General features: G+C 36.1%; 1 protein-coding gene across 4 annotated transcripts in view; it reads right to left on the bottom strand.

Moving 5' to 3' along the window:
* Positions 1-19,678, bottom strand: part of GPM6A (glycoprotein M6A) — a 375,095-nt gene that overhangs the window by 71,259 nt on the left and 284,158 nt on the right. For all 4 annotated transcript variants that reach the window (XM_032298691.1, XM_032298689.1, XM_032298690.1 and 1 more), the window contains exon 2: positions 994-1,186. In XM_032298691.1, coding sequence (XP_032154582.1) covers positions 994-1,034 — 41 coding nt within the window. In that variant the 5' untranslated portion in view covers positions 1,035-1,186. The remainder of the gene's footprint in view (positions 1-993; positions 1,187-19,678) is intronic.

Consider the following 19,678-nt stretch of genomic DNA (forward strand, 5'->3'; position numbering starts at 1 on the left):
ATATATATATATATATATGCATTAAGAATGTTTGAGTTTATTTAGAATGACAAAATAAATAAATAAGGAAGAACATAACAAACACATGGTATCAAACAGCATGAAATAAAGACAAGAATTAGTATAACAAAAGCTATAAGAGCTCAGGAGATAAAGTTTATTATTAGCTGGGATTACAAACCAACTGTAATAAATTATTTTCTTCTCATGGGCATAAAGATAACTGAAAACATTATCTGAATTAGTAACTTATTTAGAAATAAATTTTTCTATAATTCAATCCCAAACCCTTGCCCTTGTTCTCTATATTATGCAGTAAGGAGCTGAAATTTCAACAGCAAACTTTAACTGTCAGGCTGTTTAAATTACCTTTCTAAAAAAGTTATTTTAATATAATTTTAATATAGTGATCTTAGGAGTTTTACGTTTTAGGGGAGAAAAGTATAATGGATGTTTGAAAAAAAAGGTTGCTCAATTTCTTATGATTTACTCTTTTACAGAAGACAATAAAAACTTTGCACAATGTTCTTTACATCATTTCTGTGAGGCGGCGGAAGTGAGATATCATATCCAGGGCTGAGTTCATTTCTTTTAAAGATGGGAGCACCCATGGAGCTTTGGTGATTTTTCTAAAATTAGTGGCAAGGGCCAGATTTGTACCTGGCACTATTCTAATAGAACAGCCTCTGTTCAAGTTAGAAGAACAAAGAGAAATGCCAGAATTCCACTTAATGGTGACTGAATTTTGAATACAACTTTACATTTAAAGCATTGATTAAGCCCTGATTAAGTTGGCCTCTGATCCTGTGCTATGTGCCTTCTATTGACTGTAAAGGCAATTGTGAATCTTGATTACCCTTCTGAATCATATATACCCTTAGAGTGTTTCTTCATATATATAATACCTCATGCCAATGTAGGTCCCAACTTATTTAATACCCAGAAGTGTAAATATGTACCCTGAAAATAGCCAGAAATACTAGAATGACTTACATGGTAAAAACGTCCAGTGTGTCTCCAGCAGTTCTTGCCATCTCAAAGTAGGTTTGCAGAATGTTGACGGTTCCAGAAAGTGCTTCATGACCACAGCCACAGAACAGGGCAACACCCGCATAGAGCAGGATGGTGGCAATCAGAGAAGCATAGGGGATGCCTCCCAGGCATTTGATACAGCATTCAAAACACCCTGTAGAAGATCATAAAGGAAGGAATTCATATTTTTGTTAATCTAATTAAAAAATTTTTTTGCGAACTTCAGCACTACAGGAAAGTATATTTGCACTGACAATACCAGGTCAACCATATAAATCAAGTCCTAGGATGCCTTGAAGGATACAAAGATCAAATTCCTTAATGATAAACCCATCCTCCACAAATAGGAGAATTCTTCCTATGACTCATATCTTCCTCATCTGCCCCAAAACCCACAGAAGCCCTTGCTTCCAAACCCAGACTTTCTATAATAATTAATCTTCACCATAAATGCATGCATATCATTCTTTCTTAATTTATTGTTCTCAAATGTCACATTCTTATGGTTTTATTTCAATGACATTTATTCTTTTGCACCCCCTGTATTTATATTTTTCTTTTTTTGTAACAGATTTTTTACTAATGTATCATAGTTATACATGTTTTGGGGATACATGAGATATGTAATTGGGATATCCACCACGTAAAATATTTATGTATTCTTTGTGTCGGGAGCATTACAATTCTTCTCTTCTAGCTATTATTAAATATACAATAGATTATTTTTAACTATAATTTCCCTACTCTGCTATCGAATACTAGAATTTATTCTTTCCACATTAGTATATTTTTATCCCCATTAACCAATTTTTTAAACAGTAAGTTGAAGCCTATTAGTATATTGTGAAGCCAACTTAATGAACTGTTTTTTTGCTTTGTTTGTTTTTTTTGAGACGGATGCTGGCTCTGTTGCCCAGGTTGGAGTAAAGTAGCACAGTCTCAGCTCACTGCAATCTCTGCCTCCCGAGTTCAGGAGATTCTTTTGCCTCAGCTTCCCAAGTAGCTAGGACTACAGGCACTCACCTCCATGCCCCACTAATTTTTCTTGTATTTTTAGCAGAGACTGGGTTTCACTGTGTTGGTCAGACTGGTCTTGAACTCCTGACCTCAAAACTTAGTGAATTTTGACCAGCAAATATTAAAAGTGGCAGAGACTGGAATAGACAATATCTGAATGCATGTTATATAGTAAGGGCAATTATTTTTGACTCTTTTGACTGTAATACTTCTATATGATATTTGAGTAGTGACTCATAATGAAAATCTACTTCTTGCTATCATTCATGGTTTGAAAAATATGAGAAGACACTGGTACAGCAAAAGGGAGTACATCGGACGCATCAATCATTGTGTGGTTTTCGCCAAATTTATTCTTTTGAGCTTATCATCTTTAAAAATGTGACATTAAGAGAATTGTCAGAATCCTCCCATGGTTCTCATGAGGATTAAATGAGTTAATATATAAAATAGTGCTTGACATAGAGTAACTACTCACTACATGCCGTCATTATTAGGTGTAATTTAACTATTATTACTATTTTTGGCGGGGAGGGAAGGGATTCTTGTTCTGCTGCCCAGGGCCACTGCAGTGCCCTGATCTTGGCTCACTGAAACCTCTGCCTCCCAGGTTCCAGTCATTCTCTTGCCTCGGCCTCCTGAGTAGCTGGGACTACAGGAGTGCATCACCAGCTAATTTTTGTATCTTTAGTAGAGACAGGGTTTCACCATATTGGTCAGGCTGGTCTCAAGCCCCTCACCTCAAGCGCTTCACCCACCCCAGCCTCCCAAAGTGCTGGGATTACAGATGTGAGCCCCCATGCCCAGCCTAATTTAACTATTGTTAATATGAACTATTACTGTGCTATCATGTGGTTGTCAAAAATTATTCGGCCATTATGGTCGCTTTTGGTTTTTTGAAGTCTCATCACTTTTGCTTATTAAAACACAGCTTTAAGCATTAAAACTGAGACATCAGAAAATTATGACAAATATTCAGAATAAAGGTCACAGGTTCCTAGACCATTACTAGATATCTTCTAAGAAATTAACTAGAAATGCTTGAGCATATATGTTTTGCAAGAAGAAATATTTATGAGGTACTACGTGCCAGCTACCGCTGAAAAAGAAGAACTTAGGTAAGAGGGCTGACAAACTAAGGGTACTTGCAAGGCTGACCTAACTTCCATATGCACCCACCTCTAGCCACCCCACCCCTCACATACACACACATATCCTCATTCCAAAGATTTCCTTCTGCTTTCCTCCTTATGAAAATTTTTGATCAAATCTGTCTCTAATGCTGAAGCCTCTCACGTAATTAATGACTTTTCCTTTTCCTTCAGAAACAAATGACAAACAAGATTTAAAAGTGGATCATGATTGTGCTTAAGTCATAGGAAGATCCGTGTGTGCTTTATCTAGAAGGCATAGATGCATATAGCAACATATGAAGCATGTGATAATTGCAAAGTTCCTGTGAGAACGCACTTTATATTCGGAGATTGAGCTAGTCTGCTATTTTTAATGCTGCTCACTGAACTGTCCTTCTTGAGAATTCTGGTCCATCCCATCTGCCCCAGAGGAGGTTAAAAAAAGGAGTCTGAACACCTTCCCACTTCAGTAGCTGTTGTTTGTGCAGGCAAAATTGTTTCTTGAACATTCTTCCCCTAGCACACATCTCACACACACACACACACACACACATACACACAATGTGGGGAAGTAGAAAAGGTTAGAACAGCTTGAAACTTCATATAATAGGAAGAGATTTCACCAGCAGATGGCTAAAACCAATGTTTGTAGTATCTGAATGCCACAGAACACAGTTTTGGGTGGAGATTAACAGGGTGGCAAGTCAATCTTTGGACTATTCTGTCTCTTGATGTTCTACAATTTCTGTCTCGCTGAGTACTTAAAAATAATAACAATAAAAAAGTTAGTGCCAACACAAAGAAGAGCTATCCCTATTTTTGGCAAGTATACCACATAGCCTCATGATTTCAAATCCTGTTCATCTGTGATTTCTCTATTTTGCTCTTCTCGAAGCATTTGATGTGGTTGTGGGAGATACCTACAGCAGACAATCAGAAGTATAAAAACCAGATAGACGAACATGTTTCACAAAATCGTTCAAAATAGAATAAGTTCATATATAAAGGGTTCAAACACCAAATGCATAGGTGGGAATTGCCTTTGCTGGATCCTAGAGCCTAAAGCTAATAATTGAGAAAAGATAAAATCAGAATCAGAATAGCTCAGGAGCAGACAAAGTGGTAAGCTCATGACTGATCACCAAAACCACTTCTGGGGACTTCTGATTAATTTCATTCTTAACTCAGGGTCAGTTTCACTTATTTCTAATTTTTCACCACTCTACTTTAAATAGACCAATTCTAGCCTCCACGCTATGCTCTATAGCTGTAGTGGGGATACCGGAGCTACTGCATCAGAGCATCAAGTATGACTTCAATTCAGTAGTGGCTTTCAAATTTAGAAGGAAAAGCAGGAGATAAATTCCAAAATTGGGTCAACCCAAATTGACAACCCTGAGATAATGTGCATTTCCCAAATGACTGTAACATCTATTTACTCTATTTACATGCTACCATTTAAATCTCTCAGAACCACACTACCTTTATGGTAAATACAACTTCCTCGAAACTTGCACTACTGTGAAGTTAAGCTAGAATCTTTTGACTTAAGACCCAACCCTCTGTGAAACTTCTATTCAAAGGAAGAAATCTTAGGTACTTCATCATACACATATTGCACTAATAATGGGCTAGATCCTAACTATCCCCACTCTCCTACTGAGCCTGAGTTGCCTATTCCTTTTAAAAGAAGACTCTCAGAACTCCCATCTGGGGAAGGAGTGCATTATTTCAGCATTCTCTCCAGCTGCCAGGATCCCACGTAGTTGCTGGCAGGGGAGCTTCTTTCCTCCCACAGAAAGGAAGAGCCTTGGCAGAGCAGCAGAGTTGCCATAGCAACCCTGCCCCTGGGCCCCGGATAGGTTCTCAACAATCACCCTTTAAGGCTGCGGATCCTGCTGCCCCAGCACCACATTTTTACCGAACTGCAGATGAAAAACCACTCTATTAAATGAATATTAGTGAAGGCATAGTAAGCGAAGTGCTGGCGCTGCAGAAGGTATTTTTTTCTTGAGAAAATCTCTAGTGAAATGGTAAACATTGCTTTGAGCAGGAAATGTTTTCAATACTAGATATTATAAAAATAGGCCCATTAATTCTCAGATAGAACCAATGGCTCAAATAGAGAGTACTGAATTTACATGTTCTAGTCACTACCTCTATACACAAAGAGATATTTCTCATATCCATTTTCTGGTTATACTTTCTAAAATGAAATAACACTGTGCCTCAGCTTTAACATGAAAACAAATATTAAAAGAAGTATGAGATGTTTAACACACCCTCTGAAACATTAGCATTTGCCCAAAGATTAGTGAAGTTACAGATTGACTTGTACTAATAAAACAATTTCAAAGAAAACAGAAGCTCTTAAGAAACGTTATCTTTTAAAAAAGATACTGACATTTTTTTAAAAACATTGATTAATTTATTTCCATTTAAACATTGTGAAGTTAAACACATGCCTTTACTTGTGCTCACTCCACAAACTGCACCAAAACAAATATAGGGAAAAAAAGCCTAAACCAATAGGAAAAAGACCCGGAGAGATAGGTAACAGAGAAGAGAGACCAGAACAATTGCGGATTCTGGAAAAGAGATTGACAGGAGAGGTTGAGAAGTCAGATTTACAATGACTGACAATGGACTCATCGATACATTTTTCCTAATATTAGTTACCAGGCAGCTGATTCCTTCTCTCCTGATTTATGTCACCTTTGTCATTATCAAGTGTCCATAGAGGTATGGGTCTATTTGAGGGCTGTCTACTCTGTCCTATTACTCTATTTGTCTGCCCCTGTGTCAGAGGTGTTTAAAGCAAAGCAACTCCATCTTGCATAAGGGCTAGGTAAAATAAGGCTGAGATCTGCTGGGCTGCCTTCCCTGTAGGTAAGGTATTTACTCTAAGCTACAGGATAAGATAGTAGGTCAGCACATAACACAGGTCATAAAGACCTTGCTGATAAAACAGGCTGTAGTAAAGAAGTTAGCTAAAACCCACCAAGATCCACAACAAGAGTGACCTTTGGTCACCCTCACAGCTCAATATATGCTAATTATAACGTATTAGCATGCTATAAGGCACTCCCACCAGGGCTAACTAAGACAGTCTACTAATACCATGGCAAAGTCAGGAGGTTACCCTATATGGTCTAAAAAGGGGAGGAGCTACCAGTTCTGGGAATCGCTCATCCCTTTCCCCAAAAACTTATGAATAATCCATTCTTTGTTTAGCATATAATCAAGAAGTAACAATAAGTATCCTTGGTAAAGCAGCTCAAGCCACTGCTCTGTCTGTGGAGTAGCCATTCTTTGTTCCTTTACTTTCTTAATAAACTTGCTTTTCTCATCATCACTGGTCATTAGAGAAATGCAAATCAGCACCACAACGAGATACCATCTCAAGCCAGTTAAAATGGTGATCATTAAAAAATCAGGAAACAACAGATGCCGGAGAGGATGTGGAGAAACAGAAATGCTTTTACACTGTTGGTGGGAGTGTAAATTAGTTCAACCATTGTGGAAGACAGTGTGGCGATTCCTCAAGGATCTAGAACCAGAAAGACCATTTGACCCAGTAATCCCATTACTGGGTATATACCCAAAGGATTATAAAACATTCTGCTATAAAGCCACATGCACACGTATATTTATTGCAGCACTGTTCACAATAGCAAAGACTTGGAACCAACCCCAATGCCCACTGATGATAGACTGGATAAAGAAAATGTGGCACATATACACCATGGGATACTATACAGCCATAAGAAAGAATGAGTTCATATCCTTTGCAGGGACATGGATGAAGCTGGAAACAAATTAACAGCAAATTAACACAGGAACAGAAAACCAAACACCACATGTTCTCACTCACAAGTAGGAGTTGAACATGAAAACATATGGGCACAGGGAGGGAAACATCATACACTGGGGCTTGTCGGGGAATGGGGGGCTGGGGAGGGATAGCACTAGGAAAATACCTAATGTAGATGACAGGTTGAGGGGTGCAGCAAACTACCATGGCACGGTTATACCTATGGAACAAACCTGCACGTTCTACACAAGCATCCCAGAATTTATTTTTAAAAATACAGTAAAAAGTACATAAATAAATGTACTTACTTTCACTTTACTCTATGGACTTGCCCCGAATTCCTTCTTGCTCAAGATCCAAGAACCCTCTCTTGGGGTCTGGATGGGGACCCCTTTCCTATAACAGCTGGGCCAATGCCACGCTGCCCTATAGTATGTTTTAACTTGTGGAGGAAATTGCCTCAACCAAGTAATTTTCTTCATGAACGTCATGGCTATTCATTGCCCTTTTACTTTACCAATCGATTTTAGAAACAGTTTGTCTGGTTACATAAATTAACTAATTAGGATTCTGATTGGTGTTTTTGTATTTGTATAAATCATGTAATTTTGATGTTAATTTTTTGTCAACAAACTTTAAAATTCTTTGTTGATTCTGTGAATTATTTTGAGTAGGTGGATTATTTTAAATTTAGGTTGATAATGCCATCTGTGAAAATTTTGAGTTTTCTTTCTTTCTTTTCAATATGTGTGCCTTTTAATTTATCTTTTATTATCTTACTTATTGGATAAAATACAGAGAGGAGATGTAAAATAGTGTGAAAAGGCATCTTTCGTCATCTTGATATTATAATACTTGTCATGTTTTTACTTTTAAGTTTGATGCTTGCTGTTGTTTTATTGGTTATAGATGGTCTCTTGTTTTAATTTCTATAACATGCTTCTCATCTTGTAAAATATTTTTCTTTTCTCTTTTTTATCTACCATTTAGATAAATTTTTTCTAATTTAAGTTAAAGTTGTATTCATTAGAAAAAAACCAATGGTGTCACAGAGTTTAAAAAAAATTGCTAAATTTTTCATGCTAACTCTGTTCAATGCTTTTGCATTTATTAATTTATTCAACAGTTATGGAGCCCTCACTAGGTGTCAGACACTATGCTAGTTGCTAAGACTTTAGAAGTAAACAAAATCCATGAAAATCTCTGCTCTCGTTGTAGACATGGGAGCAAGATTATAAACAAAATACTGAAGAAATATGGGTAAGATTGTAAAAAGTTCAAGGAAGGAAACCTAAACAAAGAAGTGGGTAGGGAGTATTGGAATATCAGTTTCAATTTCTGATAAAGAGGCCAGGAAAGGAATAATTGTGGCAGCAATGTAAAAAGGTCTGGAAAAGGTAAAGGGACCATCCACAAAGCTATTTGGGAGAAGGTTTCAAACAGCGGAAAACTAAATGTCAATGTGTTGAGACAGGTATGTGTCTAGAGTATATCAGGAAATTTTAAGAGGCCGGTAATAGCAAAATAGATTGAGGTAGAGACAAAGGAACATAAGGAGAAATTAAAATATAATAGGTTGCAGCCTGGTGCGATGGCTCACGCCTGTAATCCCAGCACTTTGGGAGGCTGAGGCAGGCTGATCACAAGGTCAGGAGATCGAGATCACCCTAGTCAACATGGTGAAATCTTGTCTCATCTAAAAACACAAAACTTAGCTGAGCATGGTGGCGACTGCCTATAATTCCAGCTATTCAGGAGGCCGAGGCAGGAGAAACGCTTGAACCAGGTAGTGGGAGGTTGCAGTGAGCCAAGATCACGCTACTGCCCTCCAGCCTGGCGACAGAGAGAGACTTTGTCTCAAAAAATATACATATACATATACATATACATATACATATACATATACATATATACATATAAAATTGGTGAAGGCATAGGGACATCAATATGTTAATGAATGTCATTGATGTCAAATTTTTGTTTTATGTTTTGTAGTAAAGCTTATATTAGCCTTATAAAGTGATCCCTTTTTTCAATGCTTTGGGACAGTCTGCATAAAGTCGTAATTATCTGCACAGCGAATATTTGGTAGAACAACCAGTAAAACTAGCCAGGCCACTTGTGCACTTTATGGGAAGAATTTAAACTATTGCTCTAATTTGCTGATGTTTATAGAGTGATTCAAGTATTCTATTTCTTCTTAAATCTCTTTGCTAAATTCAGTTTTTATAAGCATGTGTGAATTTAATAAAAGATATAAATTTTCTCATTCAGTTGTGTATAACATTTTAAATAATATTTTTAGTGTATCCATCATCGGAGCATATGTCCTTTGGCCTTCTCCAATGATTTTAATTCTTTCTTTTTTATTTCATTCCTTCTTTCCTTCCTTCCTCTTCCCTCCCTCCTCCTTCTTTCTTTCTCCTTCTCTCTCTCTCTCTGTCTCTCTCTCTCTGTGACTCTCTCTTTTTCTCTTTCTCTCTCTCTTTCTGTCTTTCTTTCATTCCTTTCTCTCTTCTTAATGTGCATAGGCCAGGACAACCTATGTTTTACACTTTATGTTTGCCATTAAAACAAACAAGTTTTAATGACTTAAAACATCACATTTTATTTTCCAGTAAGTCTACAATATTTCCTTCCCAGCTTCATAGTGGGGATCTCTTCCCATTATAGCCATTCAGTAACTCAGGTTGATAAAGCAAACACCATCTTGAACACTGCTAGTCACCATATCACAATAAAAAACACCATAAGTCTCATTTGGCAATTGAGTATTCTAGGCTCTAAGTAGTACATGCCATGTCTACTCACAGCCTAATGGGTAGAAAGAGTCACTAGCCTCCCTCTCAATGACAAAGACAAAAAAGTGCAATTCTGCTGTGTTTCCGAAGACTGGGAGCCACAAAACTTAGCAAACAGCACTAATGACTATCATAATGAGTAAAACTGAAGGTTTTTCCACATTATCATTCTATTCAAACAACCTTTTATTGCATGATTATTTTGTTTCATTAATTTCTAATTTTACGTTATTTTTTTCTTTGTTTTTATTTTCTTTGGGTAAATTTTCCTATATATTTTCTAATGTTTAAAGATGAAAAGGTGGATGCTGAGCTAATTGCCCTTCGGATTTTTTTCTTCTCCAATGAAAATATTTAAGCCTATAAAGTTACCTTCTAATTCTAACGTAAGTGAATTCCACAAGTTCTGATATGCAAACTTTTCATTCTTTTTCAGTTGTAAGTATTCTCTAAACTTCATTGAGATCTCTTTTTGACATATAAGTCATGATTTATTTTTGTATTATTTACTTTGGTTTTCAAATATGCAAGTTTTAAAAATTTTCTGTATGTTATTTGTTTGTATATTTATTGCATTATTGTTAGAGAATATGGCCTATAGAATCCAAATCCTCTGAAATTTATGGTGACCTCCTTTTATATATTTATTTATTTAAATTTATTTCTTTTACTTTAGGTGCATACTATATCTGGCATTTCTCCCCATGTTATCCCTCCCCCACCACTGTCTCTCCCCTAACCCCCCAACTGCCCCCAGTGTATGATGCTCCTCTCCCTAAGTCCACGTGTTCTCATTGTTCAAAAGTGGGCAAAGGATATGAACAGACACTTTTCAAAAGATGACATATATGAGGCCAACAAACATATGAAAAAATGCTCATCATCACTTGTCATTAGAGAAATGCAAATCAAAACCACATTGAGATACCATATCATGCCAGTTAGAATGGCGATCATTAAAAAAACTGGAGGCGGCTGGGCGCGGTGGCTCAAGCCTGTAATCCCAGCACTTTGGGAGGCTGAGGCGGGTGGATCACGAGGTCAAGAGATCGAGACCATCCTGGTCAACACGGTGAAACCCCGTCTCTACTAAAAACTACAAAAAATTAGCTGGGCATGGTGGCGCGTGCCTGTAATCCCAGCTACTCAGGAGGCTGAGGCAGGAGAATTGCCTGAACCCAGGAGGCGGAGGTTGCGGTGAGCGGAGATCGCGCCATTGCACTCCAGCCTGGGTAACAAGACCGAAAACTCCATCTCAAAAAAAAAAAAAAACTGGAGGCAACAGATGCTGGAGAGGATATGGAGAAATAGAAACACTCTTACACAGTTGATGGGAGTGTAAACTAGTTCAGCCATTGTGGAAGACAGTGTGGCGATTTCTCAAGGATCTAGAAATAGAAATTCCATTTGACCCAGCAATCCTATTACTGGGTATATACCCAAAGAACTATAAATCGTTCTAATATAAAGACACATGCACATGTATGTTCACTGCAGCCTTGTGTACAATAGCAAAGACCTGGAACCAACCCAAATGCCCATCAATGACAGACTGGACAAAGAAAATGTGGTACATATACACCATGGAATATTACCCAGCCGTAAAAAATGATGAGTTCATGTCCTTTGTAGGTGACCTTCTTTAAATTAAACCCTAAACTTGAGTTTTTCAGTTTCTGAAAGTAGCAGAAATTTAGATCACCAACTCACAGGAGAGCTGGCTTGTGGTATGAAATTCTCAGGAGACATTTTTCTCCCTCAACTCACCAGAGCTATAAAAGATATAAATTTTCCTTTCTGTCTTACACACAACTTTTGTCACTATTATTGCTCTGTAATTTTCGGCGTTGTTTCATTTTGTTTTCCTGGTTCAACTTTTCACTGAGTCCTTTAGAGTCCTGACTCTTATGCTGTGTGTTCCACTCTGACCGCCATTCTTGGAGTCTGGCTGCTTCCTAATTTCCTAACCTATATATTACCAGGACACTCAATGTGAAGTCCAAGGAGACCAGGAATATGAAAATGACCCTAGACCTGCTGCTGCCTGTAATGCTTTCTTGCTTACTTCCCTGAACTTCTCCTCAAATGTTATTTTTGGCCTCTGAGGGTTCTGCTCACTCCCTTGCCAGTATATCAATGTGTGCTTATATATGTGTACATTTATAAGGAACTATATTTTAGTTGTACCTATATTTTAAATGTGCATATTTTAAATGCAGAAACATATTTGTTTCAAAACATCAGCTGTTAGGGAACAAAAAAGGTTTTCCTGCTCTTAGGCTAACATACAACTGGTAATTCACTCCTAATTACAAAGAGACAACCAAACCACCAGGTATTTCAGGAATGGCTTCAACTTGGAGATAAAAACTGAAATAAATAAGCAAAAAAGAAATTCCAAGAAATACGCGATAAAGTAGGCAGCTGAAGAGAGTTTAAAAAGGACACGCTGGCAAAACAAATATACATATATATGTATGTGTGTGTGTGTGTGTATATATACACTTACATACATCTATAGGTGTATACACTAATATATGCCTATAAGGATTATACATATATACATATATGTATGTATAAATGACTTATATGTCATATATATGTGTATATAATACATATATATGCATATATAATACATATAATGTAACATATGTATATAAATGTATATACATATATGACTTATAAGTGTGTATACATATATATTACACATGTCATAAAACTCATATATATGTATATATGACATATGTCATATATATGTATATACACTTACATACAAATGTATACATATTTATATATAAATACATATAAAAATAAGTGTATCTATACACTTATGTACACATATGTATATAAACATATATCTATATATTTGTATATATAAATACATATATGTAAATATATTTATATATTTCCTTAGATTATTATAAAATATATTGCACTCCAAACAAAATGGATGTATTTCTTTCTAACTAAAATAATAATATGAGGCAGCCAAGTAAAAAGGGCTCCCAGAGAATCTGCAGCTGGCCTGTGTATTGGGAGGATGGAGTGGGGCCTTGCGAAGTTGTGGTCATTTGGGTGGGGGATGGGGAGCCTGTCCTCTTCTGTCCCTGTGTGGTAACCTGATGAAGTGGAGTCTGTTAAGAAGACTCTATCTCACTTTGCTGAGTTGTATTTCCTTTTCGCTCAATAAGTTCCACTCATCACCCTTATATGTGTCTGTGAGCCTAATTTTTCTTGGTCATGTGACAAGAACATAGTTTTTTTCCTACAATAAATAGATGGTCTAAATAGGCAACTGCAAAAAAAAATTAAAAGCTATTATTAAATGGAAATATAGCGGAAGTTTAAATTTTCAGAGAAGAGTTAAGGGAGACACACATACAAAGAAATCTATGACAAAGAAAAACTAACAGACAAAAGATGGAAATTACAGAGAAAACATATGCAACTTAGAAGATCAGACAAGTAAGAACAACAACCACAATAGAACATAATGAGGTTTATCAATAAAGCAGTGAAAATAAAGATGAACAAATTACCAAATAACTAATATAAAATGGTTTTCTAAAATTAAAGGCATGAGTCTGTAGATAGGTAGGACTCACTGAGTTTCCTTTTGGGTTTAAATCTCTCCCTTCCTATAGCTCTTACAGCCCCCACCACCTCCTGCTGCCCCATGGCCACACTATGGCAGAGGCAGGAGGCCTGATGCTGGCTCCTGGTGCCCCCAGAGTGCTCCAGATTAATAAAGGAGGAACACAGAAATTATGGTCATGGATGATAAGTGTCTTAGAAAAATTCATCATCAGAGAAGGGGAATGAGAAGTGCTTTCAGCTAAATTTAAAGGAAATGCTTTTATTTAGAGAACTATTTCTGAAAACTTGTAACGATTCTAAGTTAGCCTTAAGACCTTTTTGTTCCATGGAAATATTAGTAGAGTGAGGCCAACCTGACTTTCTCGTGTCCTAACACTGAGGGAAACACGTCCCTTGGGTAGAAATAAGAGAATTAAACCGAGACCTGACTATAGCAAGTTTATTTCACATGCTTACTCCCTTTTTCTATGTCTATGGTAGCAGCATGGACCCGGAATCACTACATCAATATTCAGAGAATGTTTCTTGAGCACCTGTGTGTACAGAAGTGACCAAAAAATATGGTCTCTGCTCTGAGCTTATATACCAGTGAGAACAAAATTGGAAAGTTCTGGCACCTTTTAGAAACGTTTCTGAAAACGTCCTATAAAAACATATGGAATTGTGATATCCTTAGCGTCCAGTTAGTGTATCCAGAATTGCAGTGTTTATCAGCACATCAGAATCGGTGGCAGTGGGCTTGGAGTTCAAAACCATTCAAAAAAACAGTACACTAAACAGCTCCTTGGTGTCAAGTATAACACACCATAAGGATGAGTAAGGATATTTCAAAACTGTGCTTCTGAGGAAGGCTTTATACTGTAAAATGTTTAGCAAACACGCTCTAAGTTAACCCTTTAATGAATGACATGATCCTCTCTATTTTTCAAGCCTTCTAGAATATAGCTCAAACAATCCTTAAATATTCTTAATTTTTCACTAACATCTTACTTAAACATGTCCTGGCCTAAACAAAGGACAGAGCCAAAGTAAGTATTTGAATTATTAAGGACAAAGTGGCATTACCAAAATAAACTCAAATGACAGGTTTTTATCTTAAATACTATAGTCATGGCTATAATCTGTGCTTAAATAAATCAGCTACTAATTTTAAAAGAAACGTCTTTAAACAGGAAAAAATCCGCAGCATTCAAAGTCATTTTTGTACCATCTAGTACAAAATGGAGGAGGATTTTCACTGTATTTTTGCTGAATCTCATTATATGTGATTGTGGTTGGTGGTTTCCCTTGTCTGATTTTCTAAGTTGCTTATCTTTTCTGTCCAATTTTGATTTTTTGTCCTGTTGTTCTATTTTGCATAGGGTTTTTTCTTTTTTTGTTTTTTAGCCCTTCTGGGAAAATTTTAACTTCCTCTATCACCTTTCTATTTAATAATGTCTTCTAATTTTTTTTGTTGGTAGTTACCTATTTGTGGCTGGGTATCAAAATCACCAGGGACACTGTCAAAATAGAGATTTTGGGATCCTTTCTGCTGAGAATGTTGTGGGTTTTTATAAAGTTCTTCAGCTGATTCTGCAAGATATGCAAGGCATGCAGTATTCTACAAAATCACATTAGATGCCTTGAATCCTTTAAAAGTATTTGATAAGCTAGGATATACATGTAATACAAAGATTAAGAAGGAATTACTCTAAAAAATTTGAACAAATGATTAAACAACATACACAGCTTATAACTACTGATAATCAATAAGAACTTTGTTAACAGTTCCAATGCATCGGAAACAATACCAAGACTTTTTGTTTTGTTTTTGTTTCTATACTTTGGAGACAGGGTTTCACTCTGTGCCCAGGCTGGGGTGCAGCGGTGTGATCATAGCTGACTGCAGCCTTGACCTCCAGGACTCAAGGGATACCCCTGCCTCAGCCTCCCAAAGTGTTGGGATTACAGAAGAGAGCCACCGTACCTGGTCACCCAAGACTTTCAATGCATTGCCTGGTGTGACTCTACAGCTCATATGAAAGAGCTATAATCGTAGACAGGCAATTTCTCAAGTGGCTATTGAGGGTAGATACTGCTGGAGTACTTGAAAGCCTATTTATCGTTAATTTTTCAGAAGAATGGTGACATTCTTGTTTTTAAAATGCTATCATGAAAACGTTTATTAAGATTAATATTTAACATTCCGATAGTTTTTTTTTAAGAAATATATTACTAATTATAGAACATTCTGTACTGGTCAACACGACTTAGCAAGAATGTTTTGATTAATTAAACTTGTTTCCCTAAGGCAGCAAAGTTAATTGCTTGTATTATGAATAGAACCATACTCTTCTGACTGTGATAAATAAGCCCCTAGGGTGAAGGAACAGTCAGGTAGAGACATGTTTCTGATGTAAAAAAACAATCTCTGGAAGGGGAAAAAAAAAAAAAAAAACCTGGCTTGAATTTCATATACCCTACTGGTTCAGATAATGTCTGGAAATACAGTTAAAAGCCTCATTTTCTCTTGTAATGAATGGACAAATTAACAAAAATTATCTTCCCCTAAATATCCACATGGATGTCTCTCTCACAATCTTCAAATCTTTTCTCAACATATTCATTCATTTGTTCTTTCATGTGTGTGTTTGTTCTGTTATCCATTGCTGCCATCCCCAAAATGTACTAGCTTAAAGCAGCAATTTATTATAATTTCTCACATCTTCATGGGTTTATTGGTCTCAGCTGGGCAGCTTTCACTCGGGATTGTTCGTGCCGACACAGCCGGAAAGTGAATAGGTCTGCAGTCATCTGAATGTTTGACTAGGCTGGATGTCCGGGAAGGTTTCTTCCTTGTGTGCATGGCACCTCAGCTAGCATGCCTACAACTGCTGAGAACTTGTATAATTATGCCATATTCTATTATCAAAGTAGTCACAGAAAGCTCAGATTCAGCTGGGATAGCAGGTGGGAGGAAGAGTTGAAGACCGAATGGGAGTGGGGGTAGAATTTGCAGCCATCTTCAGTGTGATACAAACTGATCCGTTTTAAAATTGATCTTTCCACCCAAGTGGTTGCTTTCTTTTTCTCCATGACACTAATCACCATTCCACGTATTATTTATCTTATTATTGACTCTTTTTTAATAGAATCTCTACCAAACTGTTAAAGCCATGGGGTCAAGAATTTGTATTTTGTTCATTTCTGTATACCCATGTCCTAGCACAATATTTGACACATTGTAGGTGCTCAGTTAATATTTGTTGAATAAGTGATCTAGTTGAAAAATATGTCTCAACAACCAAGACAGGCCCAAAAGTGGTCATTAGCTTCAAACCCTCCACCATGTCCACCTTGCAGAGAAATATCAGAATCATAAAAATTTCCTACGTTGGGATTAAGAATGAGAAATGCAGGCAATGAATGGTTAGTTACAGCACAGTTTTTTTTTGTTTTTCTCCTATAACTTTAAAAAAGTGAGCCTATTTTTCTTTCTGAGTAACTTGTAAAGAGTGTTTATGCAGGTTTGCTGGAAAGATAATTCAAAAGCCTTCCTGTATTGTACTATAATCTTCAATTTGTAGAAGAAGAAACTGATGTTGTGCACATCACATAATAGAATGCAAAAAAATAACTAGCAACACTTGTACTGAATGTATCCCTCTCTAAACTTCTGTTTTGTTAATAACACAATGTTGAGGATTATCAGTATGACTCTCTGCCAAACTCAAAATAAAAACACAAACTTCTACATCAAAAACAACAGAGAAAGAGTCACAGAAGACCTTGAGACCTTCACAACTATTAAATTCCAAACAGGGAAAGCAGAAGGCATTGCCAGTAAAAGAAAAAATCATTAGCCTCTTAAGAAACTATTTCAGGAAAATAAGATAGTGTTTTTCTTAAAGGAATTTATGATCACAAGTTATTCACCAGTATCCAATAAAATTTTCCATGATTTTGAAAATAATGTGTTAAGTATTGCTCCAAACTAATGCGGTTCCTCAGATATGTGTTTCGTGGAAACAGATTTGTCTATATTTTATCTTAACTCACACAACATCAATTCAGCAGCTGAAGGAATTATTTCAAGGTATGACCTGGAGTATGTCAGTCTCCTGCTTAAGATCTTTCCTCAAGTTTCCTTTACATTAACTTACCATTATACTTTCTGTGCACTCCTTCTATACTAGAATGCTGTGTGTGATCTTGCCAGCATCATTGCCCACCACGGCCCACATGGCTCACCACACACCAGCTACACTGGCCACCTTTCAACCCCTTGCAAACAAGCCTTTACACTCTTCCTGTTCCCTCTGCCTTGATGATCTGATGCTCTTCCCATGCTAGGCTCCTTCCTGCTTAGAGCTTAAATGTGTCTTCCATAGAGAAAATCCCTTTACTGTCCATAAAAGAGAATTTATTTTCAATATTTAACAATGACTAATAAAAATCTGGTATTCCTTGGTGGTCATGTAGCATTCTCTTTATCATAAAATCCATTCAAGTCCATGATTTAATCACAGAAGCTTGTTTTTTGATTATGTATTTTTCTCTCTAACCTTAACACTAGTGATGAGAGTTACAGATTGCCAAAATTTTTGTGGCAGTTGGAATTTTATAGCATACTATGGTAGCACTGGTATAAAATGCTATTTGCACATATGGACATAGATATGAGTAATAAAAGATAATTGGTCATTACTTAAGATTATTCTTCTTAGATAGGCAACTTTTTAAAGACTGCTAAAGAAGAGAGAATCAGTTGATAAGATTGATCCTCTAGGAAAAAATTGGAATATGCTGAATAGATAAAAATATCTCAAATTTATAAGACTTACACAATTTAGCCTTCAAGTTATGTTCTTGGTTAATATGATAAAGAATGTATAATAATTTTTTCTTATGTCTTGTGGATGTCCTGGAAAAGCTGTTACAATTGCCAAGAGTTTTAAGCATAAATAAGGTATTTTGTGTTGCTAAATAAGCATTATGAAGCATTGTGTGTTATTTAGTGAAGCAATATGGCATATGAAGTTATTTTTTAACTTTAAACAATATATAAAGTTTTGTAAAATTGCACTAATTAAGAAAAGCCATTTGAATTCCAGAACAGGTATGTGTTCTGGTGCCATAAATGCACCCTCATGACCAGGGCAATTTTAAGATGCTTTTATTTTCATAGTTATTGAGAAATTTTCTTAAAACAAAAATAACAACTGCAAAAATAGCAATAACTTATGCCAGATAGTCTGTAGATCTGTTTTTATAAAATTAGTGTTTATATGTATCATTAATTTTTATAATTAAATGAATTCATCTGGCTTTTAAAGAAAACAAATCCCTTACACACAAACTAACTCATCAAAAATATTTTCATCTGTATTTTACTACATTGTTACTTTAAAAACAATGAAAGAACAAATAAAACTTTATAAACTAATCTAGAAAAAGAAATATATACATTAGGCCCAGCCCAGTGGCTCACACCTGTAATCCCAGCACTTCGGGAGGCTGAGGCGGAAGGATCACTTGAGGTCAGGAGTTAGAAATGAGCCTGGCCAACATGGTAAAACCCCATCTCTACTAACAATACAAAAAATAGCTGGGCATGATGGTGGGCGCCTGTAGTCTCAGCCACTCAGGAGGCATAGGTAGGAGAATTGCTTGAGCCTGGGAGGCAGAGGTTGCAGTGAGCCCAGATCAAGCCAGTGCACTCCAGCTTGGGTGATGAGTGAGACTCTGTCAGAAAAAAACAAAACAAAACAAAACAAAACAAACAAACAATAAAAACAGAATGAAATACTTACATTATTACAATTAAATTGGTGAATGCTTAAACCATATGACACACATGCAAAACCCATGAATGTATGAATCACAGGTTTGTTCAAAGCTCCAGTGTAAAAAGGCAAAGATGGGATCATCTACCAGCACATTCCACTACACGATTAAATACAAATCATTTTGACAGAATTGGAGCATACTTAAAATACAGTTGAGAAATTTGAAGCCATTCTTAAAAATAAAAATATAACTTTAAAACAAAATGACTAAAATAACTATAAAATAGATACTGATTATGAATTCAAGTTGTGAAAGAAAAATTAAAAATGAAAAATATTCAAATTCTCTTTAAAAAGAGTACATGAATTACTTATAGAAAGTTTCTTTAATTTCGTTCATAGAAATTCACTAAAACATTTGCAGATACAACCATCTTACTAAAAACATGATAGATTTTTAATGCAATCTGGCTTTTTAGAATTTACATATTTATTCCAAATTTTAAAAATCATTTC

The sequence above is a fragment of the Sapajus apella genome, unplaced genomic scaffold (assembly GCF_009761245.1).
Source record: "Sapajus apella isolate SASKATOON/1434 unplaced genomic scaffold, GSC_monkey_1.0 scaffold39, whole genome shotgun sequence".
NCBI lineage: Eukaryota > Metazoa > Chordata > Mammalia > Primates > Cebidae > Sapajus > Sapajus apella.